At 30.0% G+C, this 19,141-nt stretch overlaps 1 protein-coding gene across 11 annotated transcripts; it reads right to left on the bottom strand.

Annotated features, from left to right (window-relative positions):
• Nucleotides 1-1,143: 1,143 nt before the first annotated feature.
• LOC133803893 (dihydrolipoyllysine-residue succinyltransferase component of 2-oxoglutarate dehydrogenase complex 1, mitochondrial-like) lies at nt 1,144-8,496 on the bottom strand. 11 transcript variants are annotated; one of them, XM_062242033.1, is made up of 12 exons: nt 8,271-8,496; nt 5,652-7,136; nt 4,549-4,676; nt 4,339-4,443; nt 3,654-3,866; nt 3,009-3,065; nt 2,781-2,857; nt 2,431-2,497; nt 2,213-2,234; nt 2,018-2,092; nt 1,823-1,878; nt 1,144-1,573 (listed from the first exon to the last, which is right to left on the bottom strand). In XM_062242033.1, the coding sequence occupies exons 6-12, from the start codon at nt 3,042-3,044 to the stop codon at nt 1,517-1,519; spliced, it is 390 nt and encodes a 129-aa protein (XP_062098017.1). In that variant the 5' UTR covers nt 3,045-3,065; nt 3,654-3,866; nt 4,339-4,443; nt 4,549-4,676; nt 5,652-7,136; nt 8,271-8,496; the 3' UTR covers nt 1,144-1,516. The 11 variants fall into 11 exon arrangements, 1 of the variants encoding a protein (XP_062098017.1); XR_009878200.1 differs by having other exon boundaries at nt 1,144-1,576; nt 1,674-1,878; nt 2,213-2,497; nt 3,639-3,866; XR_009878198.1 differs by having other exon boundaries at nt 1,674-1,878; nt 2,213-2,497; nt 3,639-3,866.
• Between the last annotated feature and the right edge of the window lie 10,645 nt (nt 8,497-19,141).

Raw genomic sequence — 19,141 nt, 5'->3', positions numbered from 1 at the left:
AAAAGTCTATTTAATCCATTTTATAATACACGATAAAAAAATATATAAATCCTTCTTAAATTTGTTATTTTTATTTTGTTGCATTTTGCTACTTTTTCTTTTTGTTGTTCTTTCGTTTATAGATAGAATTGAAAATGAAAAAAGCATTACCAACTTGAAAGTTGTATTCCGTTATGTTTAATTTGAATTAAATTAAATTTACTGAAAAAAGAAACTAGTATTTGAAACAAGATAAACACATTGATAAATCATTAAAGATCATATACTCTTCTTTCAATCTTCACTTAATTTCATATTTTGTTTGACCAGTAATTAATATATAATATTCAGTTTAATAAGTTAGTACTCAATATTACGTCAATTTTTAGCCATCGATGGTTACATTTATTTTAACCTATAGACCATTATTAAATGATCATGATTAATTTTATAGTTCCCTAAAATATATGAATGAATATTAATTAATGACCAATAACCTAATACTAAACTGATTAAATAGTATATATTTATAATATTACACTTCCTTAAAATATGTTAATTTAGATTTATTATATTTTAAAAATAAATTTTATTACAATTGCATTTTTTGAATTATAGTATTAGAATGGGTCCTTTTGCAGTTAAAGCTCATATTTTTTTATATTTTTTTATGCTTAATTCTTAATCTAAAATATTTAACACTGCAATCCTTAATAAATATTTTATTTAGATCATTTAGTCTTGATTTAAAAATTATTTAAAATGTTCAAATAATTTTTTTTATAGAGATAAAGTTTTAATACTTTTATTTATTAATAATAATTAAAAATCATTAGTATTGAAACATGCCGTTCTAGAACAAAGAAAAAAGGTAACTATTATTTGTTAGCTCATTTTTTTCACTTTTTTCCCCTCAAAGAGAGAAAAGTAAAAGCTCTCATGAAATCAGTATCAACAAATTGTTGAAGAGAAAGAAGAAACTATCATCCTTATTTTCACTTTTAATGAATTATTTATTTAAAAAATTTGTACTGAACATAATAATAAAAAATAATATTATATATTTGTTTCAACAAGAATTAATTATTTTAAAGTTAAATTTTAAAAATATTAAAGACTTAAATGCAAGAATAAAATAATTTAACAATTCTACTTATAAAAAAAAGTAATAAAAATATTAATTATTTATATTATAATCACATAATTATTATTTTAATAAACGTATTCTGAGAATCCTTCAAACTTGTTGCAACTCGTTTCCTGAGTCTTGTCATGGAATAATAATAATAATAATAAAGAAATTGTCGAAATTCCAACCAAATCAAAATATTATTTTACACATGCATAATATAACTAACCCGTCTTTCTCTGTCCTTTGGAGGTCCCTTAGATTTGGGTGGTGGCGGAGATGGCTCTTTCTTTGCCTCCTTGATAGGGGTCGTCTCTGTTTTGGGGGCCTCTTTGGAAGACGGTGGCGGCTGACTAACAAGACAGCCTTTTCCGACGGAGCAGCTTCTGGTGCACCTTCACCTGATTTCTATATAGCAGCAACCTTGATGCCTGGTTCTACAGTATCACCTTCGTTGGCCAGAAGCTACTACCAATTATATAGAAATCAGCACAAGAAGAGTAGAGTAACTTGTATATCAACGAGATCTAAAGAAATTAAAAAGCCATGCTTCCAAAACTATTACCTTAGTTATAACTCCAGCTACAGGACTGACAACACCGATTGATACACACAACAGAGTAACAAACAATAAAGTTCGGCAACAACCCTTCAAAGTGCTTCAAATACAATAATTGTAAGTTTGTACCATAGAAGTTCCATAAGATAAATTACCATATGAGTTTCAATTTGAGCAACGGGCTCATCCGCTTCAACTCTGCCACCGGGTTCTGCTTGTTATGCACCATAAACATGAGAAGGCAAGGCATCAATTCATGTACATGAACACATTATAAATCTCAACAAGTAAACAGAATGTCCAGACTGGTGAATGGATAACAGACAGTCAAGCAGCCACTATTGACGTACTCTTTAAGAAATTTGCCAAAGTCCCATCAGTAACAGATTCACCCATCAAAGGAACAGCAGCGTCAACCACATCTCCTGCACAATTCAACAGTAAAATTTAAGGGAAAATTATCAAATGTAAAGCCAAAATCACCAGTCACCACCTCGTGGTATGGATATATGAAGATCAAGTGAGTTAAACTAGATGAGGAATACCATCATCTGAAGAAAATGATCTGTTGGGTGTACAACCAAAGTCCCACATTGGCTAGAAATGGGAAGGATCTTGGGTATATAAAGTTGGACACCATCTCCATTGGAATGAGGCCTTTTGGGAAGGTGCCCAAAAACAAATCCGTGAGGGCTTAGGCCCAAAGCGGACAATATCATACCAATGGGGAAATAGATGGTGTCCAACGGTCCTTACATGATCTATTGCTCAATCTGAATGTGTGGTAGCTAGAGCTCTGGACAGGCAATCTCCCTCCAAATGAATGAAGACTGCAGATTTAAAAGCAAATTGAGAATGTGAAATTACAGCAAATAACACATTTAGCTTACAGTTTTCACAACTCCATGGAAAGGAGGTGCAATATCAACATTAAACTTCTCATTGGTAATTGTAAACCATAGAAGAAAACTAGAGGGAGTGAAGTACGCAACATGCTTAAAAAAAAAATCTACGCCAAAAAGGCTCGCTTTTAATTAAACTCTCAATGGCACATCAAAAACCCAGTTATCAAACAACAAAAGGGAAGAGAAACAAATTCTCAAGTATTAGTACCTCTTTAAGCGCAGTATGATAACAGCTTGACCCGAAACCGTAGGCTTAGCTTTCCAGGCTTGTCCCATCACCCGAGACTATTGATTAATATAGAAAAAGAAAACATTAAAAAAAATCCTATAAAGTTTTTCAAAATCAAAACCTAGCACAAAACAAAGGTTGCCCATTACAAAACCAATGACAAAATTACATTACACATCCAAAAAAAAAAAAGCTTATATGATATACCGAAGCAACTCTACGGTGGAGAACTCCCCAAATCATTTCTCTTCAATCCTTCAATATCTGAAAAATGAGATGAAAAATATTAACTAAATCAGCATATTGAAGTGACAATCCTCAATTTAGAACAAAACAATCTCTGCCCGCCACAAAAAAATAGTGATTTTTTTCTTTTTCTTTAGCCTAATAACCATACAAGTTAAACGTAAAATATACCATTTTTCCTCAAAATATAAAGATTGAAATGCAAAGATTCAATAAGATCCAAAGTTAGAGACTTATTGTAAGGCTCAAAAGAGCCCGACCTACAAATCAGATAAGAGTCTTATTGTACCAAATTACTAATTCAAACAGAGAGGACAAATGCATAGAAGTGATGATGCATAAGATACAGACATGTCTTTTTGTTTCGCTTCCCTATGAATCATATAAAAAAAATCGCAATAAAAAGCAGATAAATTTGTTTATCTGAAGATCCATTGCGATAACTAAAATAAGTAATGTCACAAACGTGTCATCAAAAGTTTTATTATTGTGTAAATATCTTTAAACATGTCATGAGCCATAAATAACAGTGAACCTAAAAAAGAAACCACAAAAAGAAGTAAAAAAATAGCAACTAAGGCGTAATCTCACCATAGGGACTGATACCTGTACTTGTACTCTTTGAAAGATGAAGCAGTAGACTGTAAAGCCACAACCCTTGCCATTTCACCAGTCAGACATAATGGCACCGGTCAAGCTCACAATAAGTACTGTAATACATCTGATACACACAGAGTTCAGAATGCTTCCCTCAGCTCTGACTGATTTTGATATGCAGCGGCTAGAAAACGAAGATAAAAGTTCCCTGAAAGAGAAGAACTAATACAAGGAAGCTCTGAATAGATTAGATCCGACAAAATCTACAGTCTAAACATTAAGTTGCATATGAAAGGTTCCAAAAGCTTTTTCTTTCCTGTCTTCTTTTTGTAAATATAGTGCAAGAAATAGGAGAATAAGACCTTTCCTCTCTCAATAGCTGTCTCACTAACATATATGAGCAAAATTTTTAAAAAAATCTAAGAAGCACCAAATAAAAAATCTAACACTAATACGTGGAACAAGGAATATGAACGTAAAAAGTAGGCAAATATCAACACATTTTCCATGGCAAAAGCAATCATTATTAATAATATCAATCAATATTAGCATTTTTTACAAAAAATAATAATAATAATAAAAGAATCTGTTCAAATAATAATCTCAGTCGCCTTAAATAGTCTCAGAGATTTAAAATCTAAATTAACAAATTAATCTGAGAATTAGAATATGAAAATGGAGTTTGCTTGTTTACCTTTGTAGAAAGCAGCTAAACCAGAGAGAATCAGATTGTAGTGCAAGAAGAGAGCCCTGAACCGGGACATATTTGACAGAGAAAGCAAGACCAGAGACAATGAGACTAAGAATGATTAAGAGAAGATGTAAGACTCAGAATCATATTGAAGAACTCAACGAAGAAGAAAATGGTTTAAGTTTTCTCAAGAAACAAGGAAGAAATCATTACTTGTCTCGGACGTTTTTCTCTGCAACTGTGAAGAAATGTTGGAGATGGGTCTTCGAGACAAGACCTTGGCAAGAAGAAAAGTAGCAGCCAGCCTTGATTCACATTTGGCAAAAAGACAAATCCTAACACTAAGAATGATACAGAGAAAGTAAGATGTATTCGTGATGTGCATTTCAAACCATAAGATTTTAATAAGATACATGATAAAAAAATTGTGAAATATTGTGTGGTAATTATTTTTTATTTTTCTTAATTTATTGTGAATGTGGTAATTATTTTATCAGGGAAATAATATGGCAGAATAAAGGTTACACCTAATAGCTAGTGAATTTTGTTCGAGTTTCAGGTTTTTAAGGCAAAGACATACAGATCTATATGAGGAGCAATCCCCAAAACTTGAAATGCAAAGTGTTCAAAATTAAAACTATCATATACAACATAAATTGTCAACAAAGAAGTTGAAATACAACGTCAATGAATATATGGAGAATTGGAAAACGAAACCAACATCTAGAAGCTTAGACTAAAAGTACTTAAGAAAGCCTAAAAATTGGGTGATCAATGGCCAAAGACTTGGAAAGAAGAGAAATTCAGTACAACATCAGATATAGAATCTGTATTGTCTGCAGCAATTCTCGATAGAGATTGTTATCATTCTTCAATTGAAACATAATGGACAATTACAGTACACATGAAATGTTGAGAAAGGTCTTTCAATTAGAATGTCTCTTTCTGATAATTTGGTGTATTTTTTTCCCCAGCCATTTGATTCTTGACTACAAACTGAGTTGTGGAAGAAATTGTAAGACTAGGACACCTGATAAAACACATGATAATGAATACTCTCTAAAACTAATACAAAAATAGTTGAAACTGATGATGAGAAGTTTGTTAAATATTTCACCAAATATTAAGTTAGACAACTAATTTATCTACAAAGATTAGTTAGTAATCACATATGCAACCCTTCATTACCAAATTTGTCAGAATTCAAATCTGCATATGAACAAATAATCATATGGTCATCCCTCGAACCAATTGGTCCTGAAAATGGAAAGTTCATAGGACAATTTGAAATAAGATATTTCTCAAAGGAAAATTACCTACAAACAGTCAAACACAGTTTCAGAGAAGAAAATATCAATTTAGTAGAACGAGATCCCCTTCTTCTTCATGACACTCAGAGAATTAAATGCTTTGTCAACATTGTCTGCTTTACATAAAGCATCAATAAGAATGTTGAACGTAACTACATCAGGAGCAAGACCATCAGCTTCCATTTCATCCCAAATTTCTTCCAGAGTTTCCAATCTCCACAATCCCTTAATGATATGAACCAGAGATTTAACACACCAAATCAAGCAGGTTTCTATTATAGAAGAAGCATTACAGACCCAAACACCAAGTTTGGAGAGCTTGGTTCTCTCCCAATGAGTAGTAGCTCAATACAAAATAACAAATTCCATGCCCCCTTATTCACTCCTTAGTCATATATATAGAGTAACTAACAATACTAATAGACTAATCCCACTAATTACAAAATACCAATATACCCCTCTAGTAATAATAGTCTATCAATTCCCTACCCTTTAGTGAATTCTTATAAATACCCACCACCCCAAGTTTCACCTTGTGCTCAAGGTGAAGAACAAATAAAGCAGCTATAAAGATTGTTCATCAAGGTGGTTCTCCCACTGAATACTCAAGGGACGAATTGGCTTTGCATATCACTTAACTTGTCCAACAAAGTTGCGTAAGTTATGAGATCAGGTTTGTGACCATTAGCTTTCATCTTTACAAATAATGCCTTTGCATTACCAAGTTTACCTACGTTACATAGAGCATCAATGAGAACTGTGTAAGTAATAACATTTGGCCCGCATCCCTCTTTGTCCATTATCTTCAATACATCATAAGCCTCATCAATTTTCCCGGCCCTTCCAAGAACTCTAATGCATATGTTAAATGTGTAACTATTAGGCCTTAATCCCAAATGTCCCATCTCTTCTAACAAACCCATTACAATTTGAGTATCTTTTTGCTTTCCAAATGCCACCATCAGTTCAGAATAAATCTTCAAGCCTGGCTTCATCCCTTTCATGACCTTCTGTTGTAATCGTCCAAAGCCTCCCTACAAAACCCTGACTGGAGAAGCAAATAGATCAACCCATCATATGAATACACATTCAAAACAAACCCAGCCTTTCTCATCTTCTCGAGCACCATCGGTGCTCGTTGAATTCCACCCCTTATGTGAAGACCTTTAAAAATAGCAAGATAAGTGTTCAAAGTTCGGTGAACCTTGTTCTTTTGCATGAAATCAAAAACAACAGCCATATCCTCTTATGAGTCATCAAGACTTCAAGCATGTAATTGCACGTTTCAGTGGTGTGAACAACGTAAGGTAGCCCAGCAACAACCATAAGTATGAAAAAGCAGAATGTGGGTCCTTAGTAGACTTAAGAACCCTTATAACCATTTCTGAAGATATCACAACTTTCTTTTTCTCCGTGATCAGTTCAACCTCTTCCTTTGGGATTTTCATAACAAACCCACATAAACCCATTCTCTTGCTCCTCACTTTCGACCTGTTTCCCAAGTGCCCATATGTGCAAACATTTAAATTTCCAAACTTTCTTCCTTTAAATGACTCTCTATGACTTGTAATAGCTATTACAGTTTCTGTAAGAGCACAAGTATAAACGAAACTACTACAAGACATACTTGAAGAGCAAGCTGTTAACAAACCCATCAAAAGAACTAACAATCATTAAATAAAAATATACAAAAATAAAGGTCATTAGAAATGGTGTCAAGAACTAGAAATGAAGAAAAATAATATATTGGGACGGAGCATAATAGCATTGAATTTCAAACCCAAAAGAATATGGCAAACAATTTGCCTGACATTTTCATTCTCCGATCAAGAGACAGATATAAGGATCCAAGCATAGGAAGCAAAAACTTGTGTACATATAATGACCATTCTTTTAATTTAAGTTGATTTTGGTTAGATCTTAGAAACAAAAATAGTATTTAGTATCTGAAATCTTTTAACCGATCAAAATCATTATAATGACAGAGAATAAATAAACTACCAAGTCATCAAAACAAAAAGTGCCATTTGATAAAGGATCAAAACCATTGCAATATTAGGAATTTGGGAGCAAAAAGAGAACAATTTTTTTTATATAACCAACTCAAAAGTCATTGCCTCTACCATTAAACAAGGTGAAAAGCTCTAATGAAAGATGAACTCTGTTATCCAAAAACATTCACATCAAACTGGAAAATATTAACTTTGCTATCCGATCCCACTGTGACATATACGTGTTAAGTGTTAGTTAATTTGTACCTGATTCTGTTTTATGTTAGAGTTTGATACTAATTAGTTATGATTCCTTTCTACTGTATATATTAGTGCTTGTACCTATTATCTAATCTAAGTTAACTAGAAACACAGAATAATCCATACCCTATTATATTGTTTTCCTAATAATACGTATACATTTATATATATATATAACATTCTGAGTCAAACAAGATTTAAAGACTCAAAAAAAAAAAAAAAAAAAAGGAAAAACTCAAAGTCATACTCAAAGATAATAAATTCAAACTTCAAACTCAAAGATAATAGATTCAAACTTAAAACTCAAAAATCAGATATTAAAAAAATTGCATAGGTTTAATCAGTAAGTGGGTAATTAGTAGTAGTGTGATACCTTACTGCCGATAGCGACGAACACAAGACGGAGAGGAAGACCTTATGGAGGTGGAGTGGGCGAGAACGCCGCCGACGGGGACTGGCGGGGAAGACTCAACGCCAAAAGGCGGCTTCGTGGCTGAGAATGGGTCCGCCGGTGACTGCTGAGTGCGGGAATCGAGTCGCTGGGTCAGTTGGCGAGTCGAATGCGTCTGCTGAGAATGGGAAATTTAAATTTTATTAAAAAATTACCCGACAAAAAAAATTATTAAAATGTTAAGAAATTATAAATAACCCTATGAAAAAAAATACAAATATATTATACGTATATATTGTATTTTTTTTTTTTTTTTTGACAAAATATGTATATATTGTATTTGAAAATAGATAATAAAAAAATTAAAATATATTTGAATATATTTTAAAATATATATATTGTATGAATATATGGTATGTTAAAAAATATAGGGAAATTCCCTGGTATACTAACATTTACTATAAAATTTCAATTTTACGGTCCAAGTTTTACTCTTTTATATTTATATTATATTTTTTTAATTATATTATTTCACTAATTTAAAATTTTCAAAAATACGGTCTACTTAAAGTTAATACACTTTTTTATTTAAACGTTGTTGTCTACCACTTACACTTACCAACTTTGTTATATGATGATATATATTTTTATCAATGCCTCCAGATAAACACAATTGAGTTTGTAGGTTTGCTTCTCTTAATTAATTCATTGCCACCATCATTGTACTCACATATGTAAATATATATATGTATATATATATTATTTTTTGATTAAAATGATTATGAGTGTGTTCCATTTATAAGAGAGAATTGAATCAAATTGATTTCACGTTTTATAAAAAGTTCTATATATATATACATATATGATGAGAGTAAAATACTTGTAGAACTAATGTTATTATAACAATATTAATTTTGAAATAAAAACTTATTAAAAATTATGATTAGGTTGTTTTTTTTTTAAGTTGACAATAAATATGACGAACGAGAAATTTTCCTAATTAATTTGATGATTTTTTAAAAAAAAACAATATCAAAGCAACATGATAATATATGAGGTGGCTACAATTAAATATTAATACAAACATAAATTTAATTAACCGTAACAACCTCATATGCAATATAAACTCTATATTAACCTTATTAAACGTTACTTTGAATTCATCATATGTCTAATGATGTTGTTTATAAGGTTGTTTTGGTTGCTTTATTAGATGTTTCGGTTGATTTGTCAATTTGATAAACGATGATGAAAAAAAATATTATTTGGATCAACCTAAGCAACCATACCAGCAACCTCATATGCAACCTCAGCAAGCTCCTATGGAACACCAACAACAACCTTATATATGCAACCTGAGCTGCAGCTACCTCATAAACTTAATGAAATAGTATATGTTTCTTTTAATTTGTTATGCAACCATTAAAATTCCTAAGCAACCCATAATTCTTATAAACATTTTATAAAGCAACCCTTGAAAATTCTGAAGCAATTCTATATAATAACTTATTAAGCAACACATAAATCACACATGTTAAGCAACCCATAAATTAACCTGTTAAGCAACCCTTGAAACTCCTTACGCAATCCTTAAAGCAATTTCATAAACAATTTATTATGCAACCCTAGAAACTACTTAAACAATCCATAATCCTCACAAAACAACATGTTAAGCAGCTCTCTAAACTCCTAAGCAATCTGTAATCCTCATAAACAATCTATAAAACAAACTCTTAAGCAACCCTTGAAAATTCTGAAGCAATTCTACATAACAACATATTAAGTAACATGTTAAGCAACTCATAAAACAAACTGTTAAGCAACCCTTGAAACTCCTTACACAATTCTTAAAGCAACTTGATAAACAACGCATAAATTAACTTATTAAGCAACTCTTGAAACTCTTTAAGCAACCCTAGATAACAATCTGTTAAGCAACCTTAGAAACTCCTTAGACTACCCATAATCCTCATAAAGCAACTTTTGAAATTCCTAAACAACCCATAATCTTCATAAGCAATCTATAAAGCAACCTCTTAAGCAACTCTTGAAAATTCTGAAGTAATTCTATATAACAACCTATTAAGCAACATATAAAGCAACATGTTAAACAACCTTATATATCTAATCAACCCATAAAACAACCTATTAATCAACCCTTGAATCTCCTTACGCAGTCATTAAAGTAACTTGATTAACAACTCATAAAACAACCTGTTAAGCAACCATTGAAACTCCTTAAACAACCATATAAAGTTTCATTTATATAGTTGCAAAGCAACGTGAAGTTTCATTTTTGTAGTATCAACAATTTCAATTAACAAGTCCGATTAAGAAATAACACTTATCACCACAACTCAAAATTAGAGGAAAAAAATATTGAAGGTGGGAAGAAAAGCATTGAAGGTTGCAATCTCCTTTATTTTATTTCTTCAAAACAAAGACTTAAAAAAAGGAAGGAATAATTAATTTAATTAAAATAGCATCATAACTTCACATGGACATTTCCAAGTTTTCAATTTGACACATTTAACATTTTCACAATTATAAAATTTTCCCCAGTATTATATTAATAGAATTGTTGATCTTCAACTTTGTTTCAAGTGACATATATAATCATGAAAATGAGAAGATGAACAATATCAATACATACTATATACTTTCTTTTTTTTATAAATAATGCAGCTACTCCACGTGTTGAACACCCACATAATTTTACCTATACAACACCCATAATTTATGATTATATATATATATGATTTTGTTTATATATATATATAAATGAACATAAAGTTCTACACATGGTACTCATGTGGCATGGAATATAAAAAAAATTAATAATAACAAAACATACTACATATACCCATGTTTGACTATGCTTTATTCACTTTCAAATTAGACCAAGATTCACATTGTTTGTAATACTTACTTCAAAGGCGTACTATTATGCAAATCATATTTTTACAAAACATATTAAAGGAATATATTAATGAATGAATTATTTAATTACCGTATTTTTGCATTAAAACTTTTGTATATATATATTAATGAAAAAAGCCCAATTTAATATGTGTAAGTGTACATAATAACATAAGTAATATAATGATAACTAAGTAAGATGATTTCCATAGAGATTGCAAATTATAAATAAAATGCAAAAAATAACCTCTAAATTAAAGTACTTATCAATCAAAAGTGATTGGATTGGTTCTAAACTAAAAATTAATGGCAAAGAGAATTAAAATTCCAAAAATGAAGCACCAGCAATAATTAGGAATAAACACCAAGAGCAAAAATTGTATGGGAAGATAGACTAGGATTATTGAATTCCCTTAATCCCAAAACCAAATGAAATGCTGCAACAATATTAGAGCGAAATTCCAGAGTTAACAAGAATTTTAAATTAATATATAAGACTTTTTCATATATTACGGCATGGGTTCTTTCACCTAATTCAACATAATCTTATGGCACTTCATATTTAAGAACACAATAGTAAGCATAAATTCTCAAGTATTATACAAGACAAACATTAAGGTGTCAATCGGTTGGAAAAATATTAATGGAAATAGGAAGATGAATAGTAATGGATTGGAATAAAAATTAATATGAATAAAAAATTTAGTATTATTATTATTATTATTATTTTCTATTTGCATTGGAATGGTATTTTCTCATATTTTTAAATGGAATAGTCATTCTACTAAAATTGTAGAAAAACCATTCCATTAAATGACATTTTAATACTCTAAAATACAACCAAACAAAAATATGAAATAAAAATTAATTATTTTTTATTGTATTCCGTTACGCCCAACTAAACATCACCTATATTCCTATATTATTTACTAAATTCAACCTTTCTAGACTTAAACTTAGCATAACAGCTTGTTTGTCATTGATACTTCTAGGTACACCTTAGTTTTTTTTTTAAAGAGTCCACCTCAGCTTTTTTTTCTTTTCGAAAGGGTCCACCTCAGCTTTTTACCCTAGTTCAATTACTGAGTTCCCACCTTGCTCTTTTTAATGTTATTTCACTCCAAAATAATTCGTCTAAAACACCATTATTTTCATAATTATCAGCTCTAAACAACAACAAATATAAACTAACATAAAAATCAAACTAAATGAGAAATTAAGTCAATATTTACACGATAAGCATAAATCAGTCAACTTTATTACAAATTTATACGTTTAAATGTTCAAAATAATAACTCTATATTCTAGAATTATAAGTATTCTTCTATACAAATTACCTTATCTAATTAAGTGAGTTATGCTTTGGTAATATGTACTTACTTTACTGTTTTTCTAATAAAAATTAGGTTATATATCTTTCTTGCTGCAAATAAAGCCTTTGTAAGGCTGATTAGAATAATGTGGTGGGGATGAGATTAGAGAGTAAGAATGATTATAGCCCTGGTTGGCAACGATTTTACTTCGGCCTTTAATTTTGGGAAAAAGTGTTTTTCCAATAAGTTAATTGTAACGCCTCACGTCACTATGACTGCTTCCTAGAATGTTGACTGATCCTACAAACCAACACGAGTCTTTCCAGCGTGCTTTGTCCTCACTCGTACGCTTACTGGGAAAACTTCCCAGAAGGTCACCCATCATAAGATTGCTCCAGGTCAAGCACGCTTAACTTTGGAGTTCTCAAGTGATGGGCTACCGAAAAGAAGATGCATCTTGTTGGCATAGGTAGTACCCATCAATCCATTTAAGTCATCTTCAACGGTGTAGTCCTATACCTACACAATCTTAGAATCATCATACTTGACATTCCCCAGGCAGTGTGGGATTGCACAGCTTTACCCGGTCTTTCCCCTCACGGATCACGAGATTCTGACTGCCACAATCACCCCCCTTACAGGCCTGACGTCCCCGTCGACCACACTTCCAGCTGGGTCAAAGCTCTGATATCATTTGTAACGCCCCACATCACTATGGTTGCTTCCTGGAATGATGACTGACCCTATAAACCAACACGAGTTTTTCCAGCGTGTTTTGTCCTCACTCGCACGCTTCTTGGGAAAACTTCCCAGGAGGTCACCCATCATAAGATTGCTCGAGGTGAAGTAAGCTGGAAAGACTCCTGCTGGTTTGCAGGGCTAGTCGTTATTCCAGGAAGCAGACATAGTGACTTGGAGCGTCACATTAATGATAGCAGCTTTCCCAAAAAGAACTTACTTCTCTCATAAGCTCTTTTATATATTTATGCCAATCATTTATCAAAAGCCACTAAATTAGCTTTTATGACTAAATAATAAAGGCTTTTGAAAAGTTATGTCAACCAAAGCCTACATTTCTAGTTTTGAAAAAAATGAAAACTGTTTAATTTTTTTTTAAGTTTTTCCATTTGATGCCCATGTTAAAAACTCACATGTCTGGCACATAAATCATGTAAGTTACAATCCTTTAGCCTTTATAAATATTTAATCTAAATATATACAAGGATGTCTTTATTAAAAATTTCCTTGTTGCACCACAATTGGTTTTTCGAACTAATAATAATAATAAAAATAAAATTTCAGGTAACAAAATTGCACAAAAAGTATAATTCGAGTTCCACATCCCTACATTCTTTATCTAAGTAAGTATATAATAATAATAATTATAAAAGTATAATCTACATAACAAAATAAATTTAAAATATACATATCGTGCCACCTTTTCTACTTCTCTTTTTTATTTTTATTTATATATTGTTTTCCCTTGATCTTATCAAAACAACTAGAGTTCTATCTTTTGGTTTAGGCCTTTTATTTTATATATCTTATTATTACTTTTCTCTTAAAAAGGTTATGGACAACGCAACTTTGGTTGAGTAATTTACACTTATTATTTGCCTAATTTTCCTGGCATCCATATATACATATAATATTTTTTACACCCATAATAATTTGCCTAAAATATTAAAAAGTAATAATAATAATATTAATAATGAAGAGTAGCTATGAGAGGTTTCACGCCTCTTGTTTTGCTACCAACCACAAATAATAAATTACATATTTATACAACATAAAAGTATAAGTTAATTAATATATACTTATTACTAACTTATTATTAGTTTCATTCTTGTTGAATATTCCTCGTGTTTTTTTAAAGGGGTATTCCTATTCCTCGTGTTCTAGAGAACACAATATTTAATATTTAAACAAAAATAGTAGTAATAATAGTAATTAATAAAAACGTGACACATATAATTGTTAGAGAAGAAAAGATACCTTTTAATCATGAATGTCCACATGGGATGAGTAGTCGATGCCAATAATGCTGATCATGAACCGTCGATTTTTTCTCATCATCTAACTCTGCAAAAGTGTATATTAAAAAACGTGATCAAAGTACAATCGAGATCATCAGTTAGTAGTTTTCACGATCATAAACTAATAACAGTTCTTTTTTCTCATAACTAATATTATGTATAGTTACAATGCATGGTGCTTTAATTAATTAATTGATCAATTAATTAGTATTATGATGAGGAGAATCTATATGACTCATCAACATACATGAAATTCTTATCTAGAATGGCCACAACTTGAAGTTTTATTGGAGAATTAGTTCAAAACCCTATCTGTCATAATTGTCATGTTCATGCTCATGTTCAAGCATATTTGTTAGTTGTGTTTATACATAATAAATAATTGTGTGTATATATATATGTATATTCTATTAGCTCCCAAATTAAGGGAAGAAGAGGAGTTTGTTTACCTAATAAACTCAATTAATTAGTTTAGTTGGGTATATATATTATTATTCAACGCTGGTCAAACGGCATGGAAAATAGGCCATGATGTGTACTAATATTTCATATATTCATGATGTGTAAAACATATATAATAAGATATTCAATGCATGTGCATGCATTTATTCATGTATTTATGTTTTTGTGTGGTTGGAAATTAGTTTATTGAATAAGAATTTGTGTGGTTGGAAATTAGTATGATATGATTTATTTAACTTTGGTCGTACTAATTTGGAATTATGTTATAAATAACCCAATTTCAAAATAATTTTTAATTGTGTGTACGTAATTGTCACTACCACAAAAAAGGCTAATGCGAGCTCTAAAAAAGTTTTTAGGATTCGCGGGGCGCGAATTCTCTATTTGAGAGCCTTAAAAAGTGAGATTTTTTAGAGCTCGCGAGTCCTGAAAAATTTTACTTTTAATTTTTTTTAAATTAATTGGTAGCCAAAGCACAAGGAATGCAGCGCCACCACCCCATAGTGGTAGTTCGGTCCGATCTTTTAGTGGGTTTTGAAATCCAAAACACAAGGAATGCAGTGGTAGTGGTCATTTGGCTCGGGGTAGCTCGAGGTGGTCGGAAAAATCCCAAAACGTTTCGGAAACCCACATAGTCGCTGAACTTTGGAGGCTCCGTCGAGAGGGCTAGGGGACGAGTGAGGCTAGGGGCTCGCAGGGCTGCGGGTTTCGGGGGCCGGCGAAGATACCTGGGCGGCGCGTGTAGGTGGGGGGTGGTCGGAGAGCCGTCATTCGTTTAGTGGTAGCAAGTTGCAAGAGAGAGATCTAGAGAGAGAGAAAGAGAAATGGGGGAAGAGAGAGAATCCATGGAAGAGAGAGAGAGATAATGGGCAAGTGTTTTATTCTTTTCTGATTTAATATATAATAAAACTTTTGTTAAACAAAAAATATCCAAACTTCTAGGACACGCATAAGTTTTTAGGGCTTGCACTGCGTATCCTAAAAAAAGTTCTTTAAGGACTCTCAATGAGTGTCCTAAAAAGTTCATAAACTTTTGTTAAAAAAAAATCAAACTTTTAAGACACATATCAGTTTTTAGAACTCGCACCGCATGTCCTTAAAAAATTCTTTAAAGACTCTCAATAAATAACCTAAAAAGTCAATGTGGTGTTTTTAGGGCTCCCATCTAGGCAGATGTCTTAAAAAAATGTTCTAAAAGCATATTTTTGTAATAGTGTGTATAAAATAATGTACGCACACTAAACAAACAGTGGACAATACTTAATTACTATAGTTCTATTATTAGTGTATTTAAATTTATTTTTTTAAAATTAAATTCAGTTAATTAAACAATTTAATTTATTTACATAAAATATAATATTTATTAATATTGAATCTAAAATAATTATTATATCCAATTTTGTACACCAAAATGTTTTTTTATTGATATCAATTGTTAAAAAGAAAAAAAAGGAGGTGTTTGACAAATATTTTTATAAGATTTTTCTTTTGAGAGGAAACATATTTGAACAAAAATATACATATCTAAAAGAATGAGAGGATAGAGAACGTAGTATAAGAGAACAATGAGAATTGAAAACTAAAGGGTCTTATAGTTATTGTTTTCTTTTTTTTGTTTTCAAAATTGTGTTTTAAAAAATGAGAATAGAAAATAGTTTTTGTAGTTTTCAAAAAATAACAAGTGTTTAGTTAATATTTTTCAAAATATAATTTTTTAGTTTTATTTTTTAAAAAAATCTTAAATAAAAAAATTAATAAATATATTTACAAAGAGAAAAATCTTTTAAAAATTTATAATAAAGTAATATGAAAGAGAAAGTAATGAAAAATAAGGCTTGAGAAAGTAAGAAGATAAATTTTGAGAAAGAAAAATTGTTAAGAGATAAATTGATGCAAAAAAAAATGAGATAGAAAATGGCGAGATAGAAAACATGAGAAGAGAGAAAATTAAGATATAAGAAGTGATGAGAAAGAAAATAATAAGATAATAAGTGAGTAGAGATAAAATAAGGAGATAAAAAAGTGATGTTAGAGAAAATGAGTTTAGAAAAAATGAGAAGATATATTGATGTGAGAGAAAATGATATGAGATAATAATAATTAAAAATATTATGTGAGAAAAAATTGACAAAAAAATAAAGAAAAACATAGCCTGTTTGGCATTGTTTTCTGTTTTTTGTTTTCAAAGTTGTGTTCTCAGAAATGAAAACAGAAAATTGTTTTTGTAGTTTTAAAAAAACAAGAGGTGTTTGGTTAATGTTTTCTAAAAACAATTTTTTAGTTTTATTTTTTTTTTAAATCTTAAATAAAATATTAACAAATATATTTACAAAGAGAAAAATATTTTAAAAGTTTGTAATAAATAATGTGATAAAATAATTTGAAAAAAAAATACGAGAAATAAGAAGTGAGAAAGTAAGGAGAGAAAATTTGAAGAAATAGAAATTGAGAAGAGAAAAATTGATCTAAGAAAAAATGAGAGAGAATGTGATGAGAAAGAAAGTAAAGAGAGAGAAGAGAGAAGTGAGTAGAGAGAAAGTAATGAGAGAGGAAATGACGAGAGAGAAAAAATGATGAGAGAGAAAATGATGGTATATTAAGTGATGAGAGAGAAAGTGATGTGAGAGAAACTGAAGAGAGAGAAAATTATGTGACAATAAATGATGTTAGATAATAATAAATAAATAAATGGTGTGAGAAAAAAAAAAAAAGATAGACAATTTTTTTTAGAATAACAGAAAACAACTTTTTGTTGTTCTCAAAATTTTCTGTTTTTTGTAACTTTGTTTTTAAAAATTGTTTTTTGAAAACAACGCCAAACACCCAACCTGTTTTCAAAAAATAGTTTTTAGCTTTTAAAAACAAAAAATAATTTTTTAGTTAAAGTGTCAAACATCCTCTAATTTTTTTTGTTCTCAAAATTTTCTGTTTTTTGTAACTTTGTTCTTAAAACGTTTTTAGAAAATAAATTTTAAGTTTTAAAAACAAAAAACAAATTTTTAGTTAACGAGACAAACACTCTCTAATTTTTTTTGAGTCATAGTCGTAGAAAACTTTGTCTTTTATAAAATTTTGATGAAAACAAACAATAATTTATAAGATTATAATATTATTTTTGTAATAAAAATAGAAATTTTTGTACAAGACTAATAATTCTTAGAGAGGAGCTACTATACTACTTTAAAAGCATCTTCTATAATTATTCTTTATTTTGGAGCTCCTCTATATTTTTTTGTTTCCTTCTCTATACTTATAGAATTTTTAGAGCTCCTTTAAACATTTTTCTTATTTATTTTTCTTTCTTTCACTTTCCAAATCTATTAGTTTTTTAGTCATTTTTATTATTTTAATTCATAAAAGCATTTAAGGATAATATAAAGAAATATATAGAAACATTGATATATGGTGTATTGTAAAATTTTGATGTAAAATAAAAAAAAGTAAAGTTTTAGTAATGTATTTTAAATGATAGAGTAAAGTAGACACTCAGAGAGTGCTCTTAGTTAATTTGTGGCACAATTTTGAGTTAGGTCCCCTTGAATTACTGAAACGATTTTGTAAATTTGTATTATCCTACATGAGTACATCAAATTTGACTAAGATAAATAATAAGGTAAATTTTGAGATATTTTGTAGTCCCACATAAATTGTGAATCTCCATCATTTACCTTCTCAATGCTATAAAAGGACGAAACTTGATCATTTTAGAATGTTATTTATTGTGTGCTTGCAACCTTTTTAAGTAAGTGCGATCTTCATCTCAAAAAAAAAAAAAAAAAAAAAGTAAGTGCGATCTTGATATTGCAACTTTCTTCCTTTAATCGGGTGAGATAGTTCTCGCTCTATGAGTACATTTACTAGTGATGTTGATTTGTTACTAGGGTAATTTTACTCTATAAAAATGTATTTTTAAAATTTCATTTTTCATGGTTGTATTGTTTAATTTAAGTCGAGTATAGCATATATTTAAGATGTGGGACTGTTAAAAGGTTTTTTTTTTTAACAACGAAGTATTAATAATTGAGTATATGTATGAAAGTCAAACAATTATTATGCATATAAAAAAAGAAAAGGAGATTTCTGTTTGAGTTTCATTTTATAAAGATGGGCTGATGGGCTAAAA

Source organism: Humulus lupulus, chromosome X (assembly GCF_963169125.1).
Source record: "Humulus lupulus chromosome X, drHumLupu1.1, whole genome shotgun sequence".
Classification (NCBI taxonomy): Eukaryota; Viridiplantae; Streptophyta; class Magnoliopsida; order Rosales; family Cannabaceae; genus Humulus; species Humulus lupulus.
The sequence above is the reverse complement of the archived record's forward strand: the minus strand, read 5'-3'. Positions and strand labels throughout refer to the sequence as shown.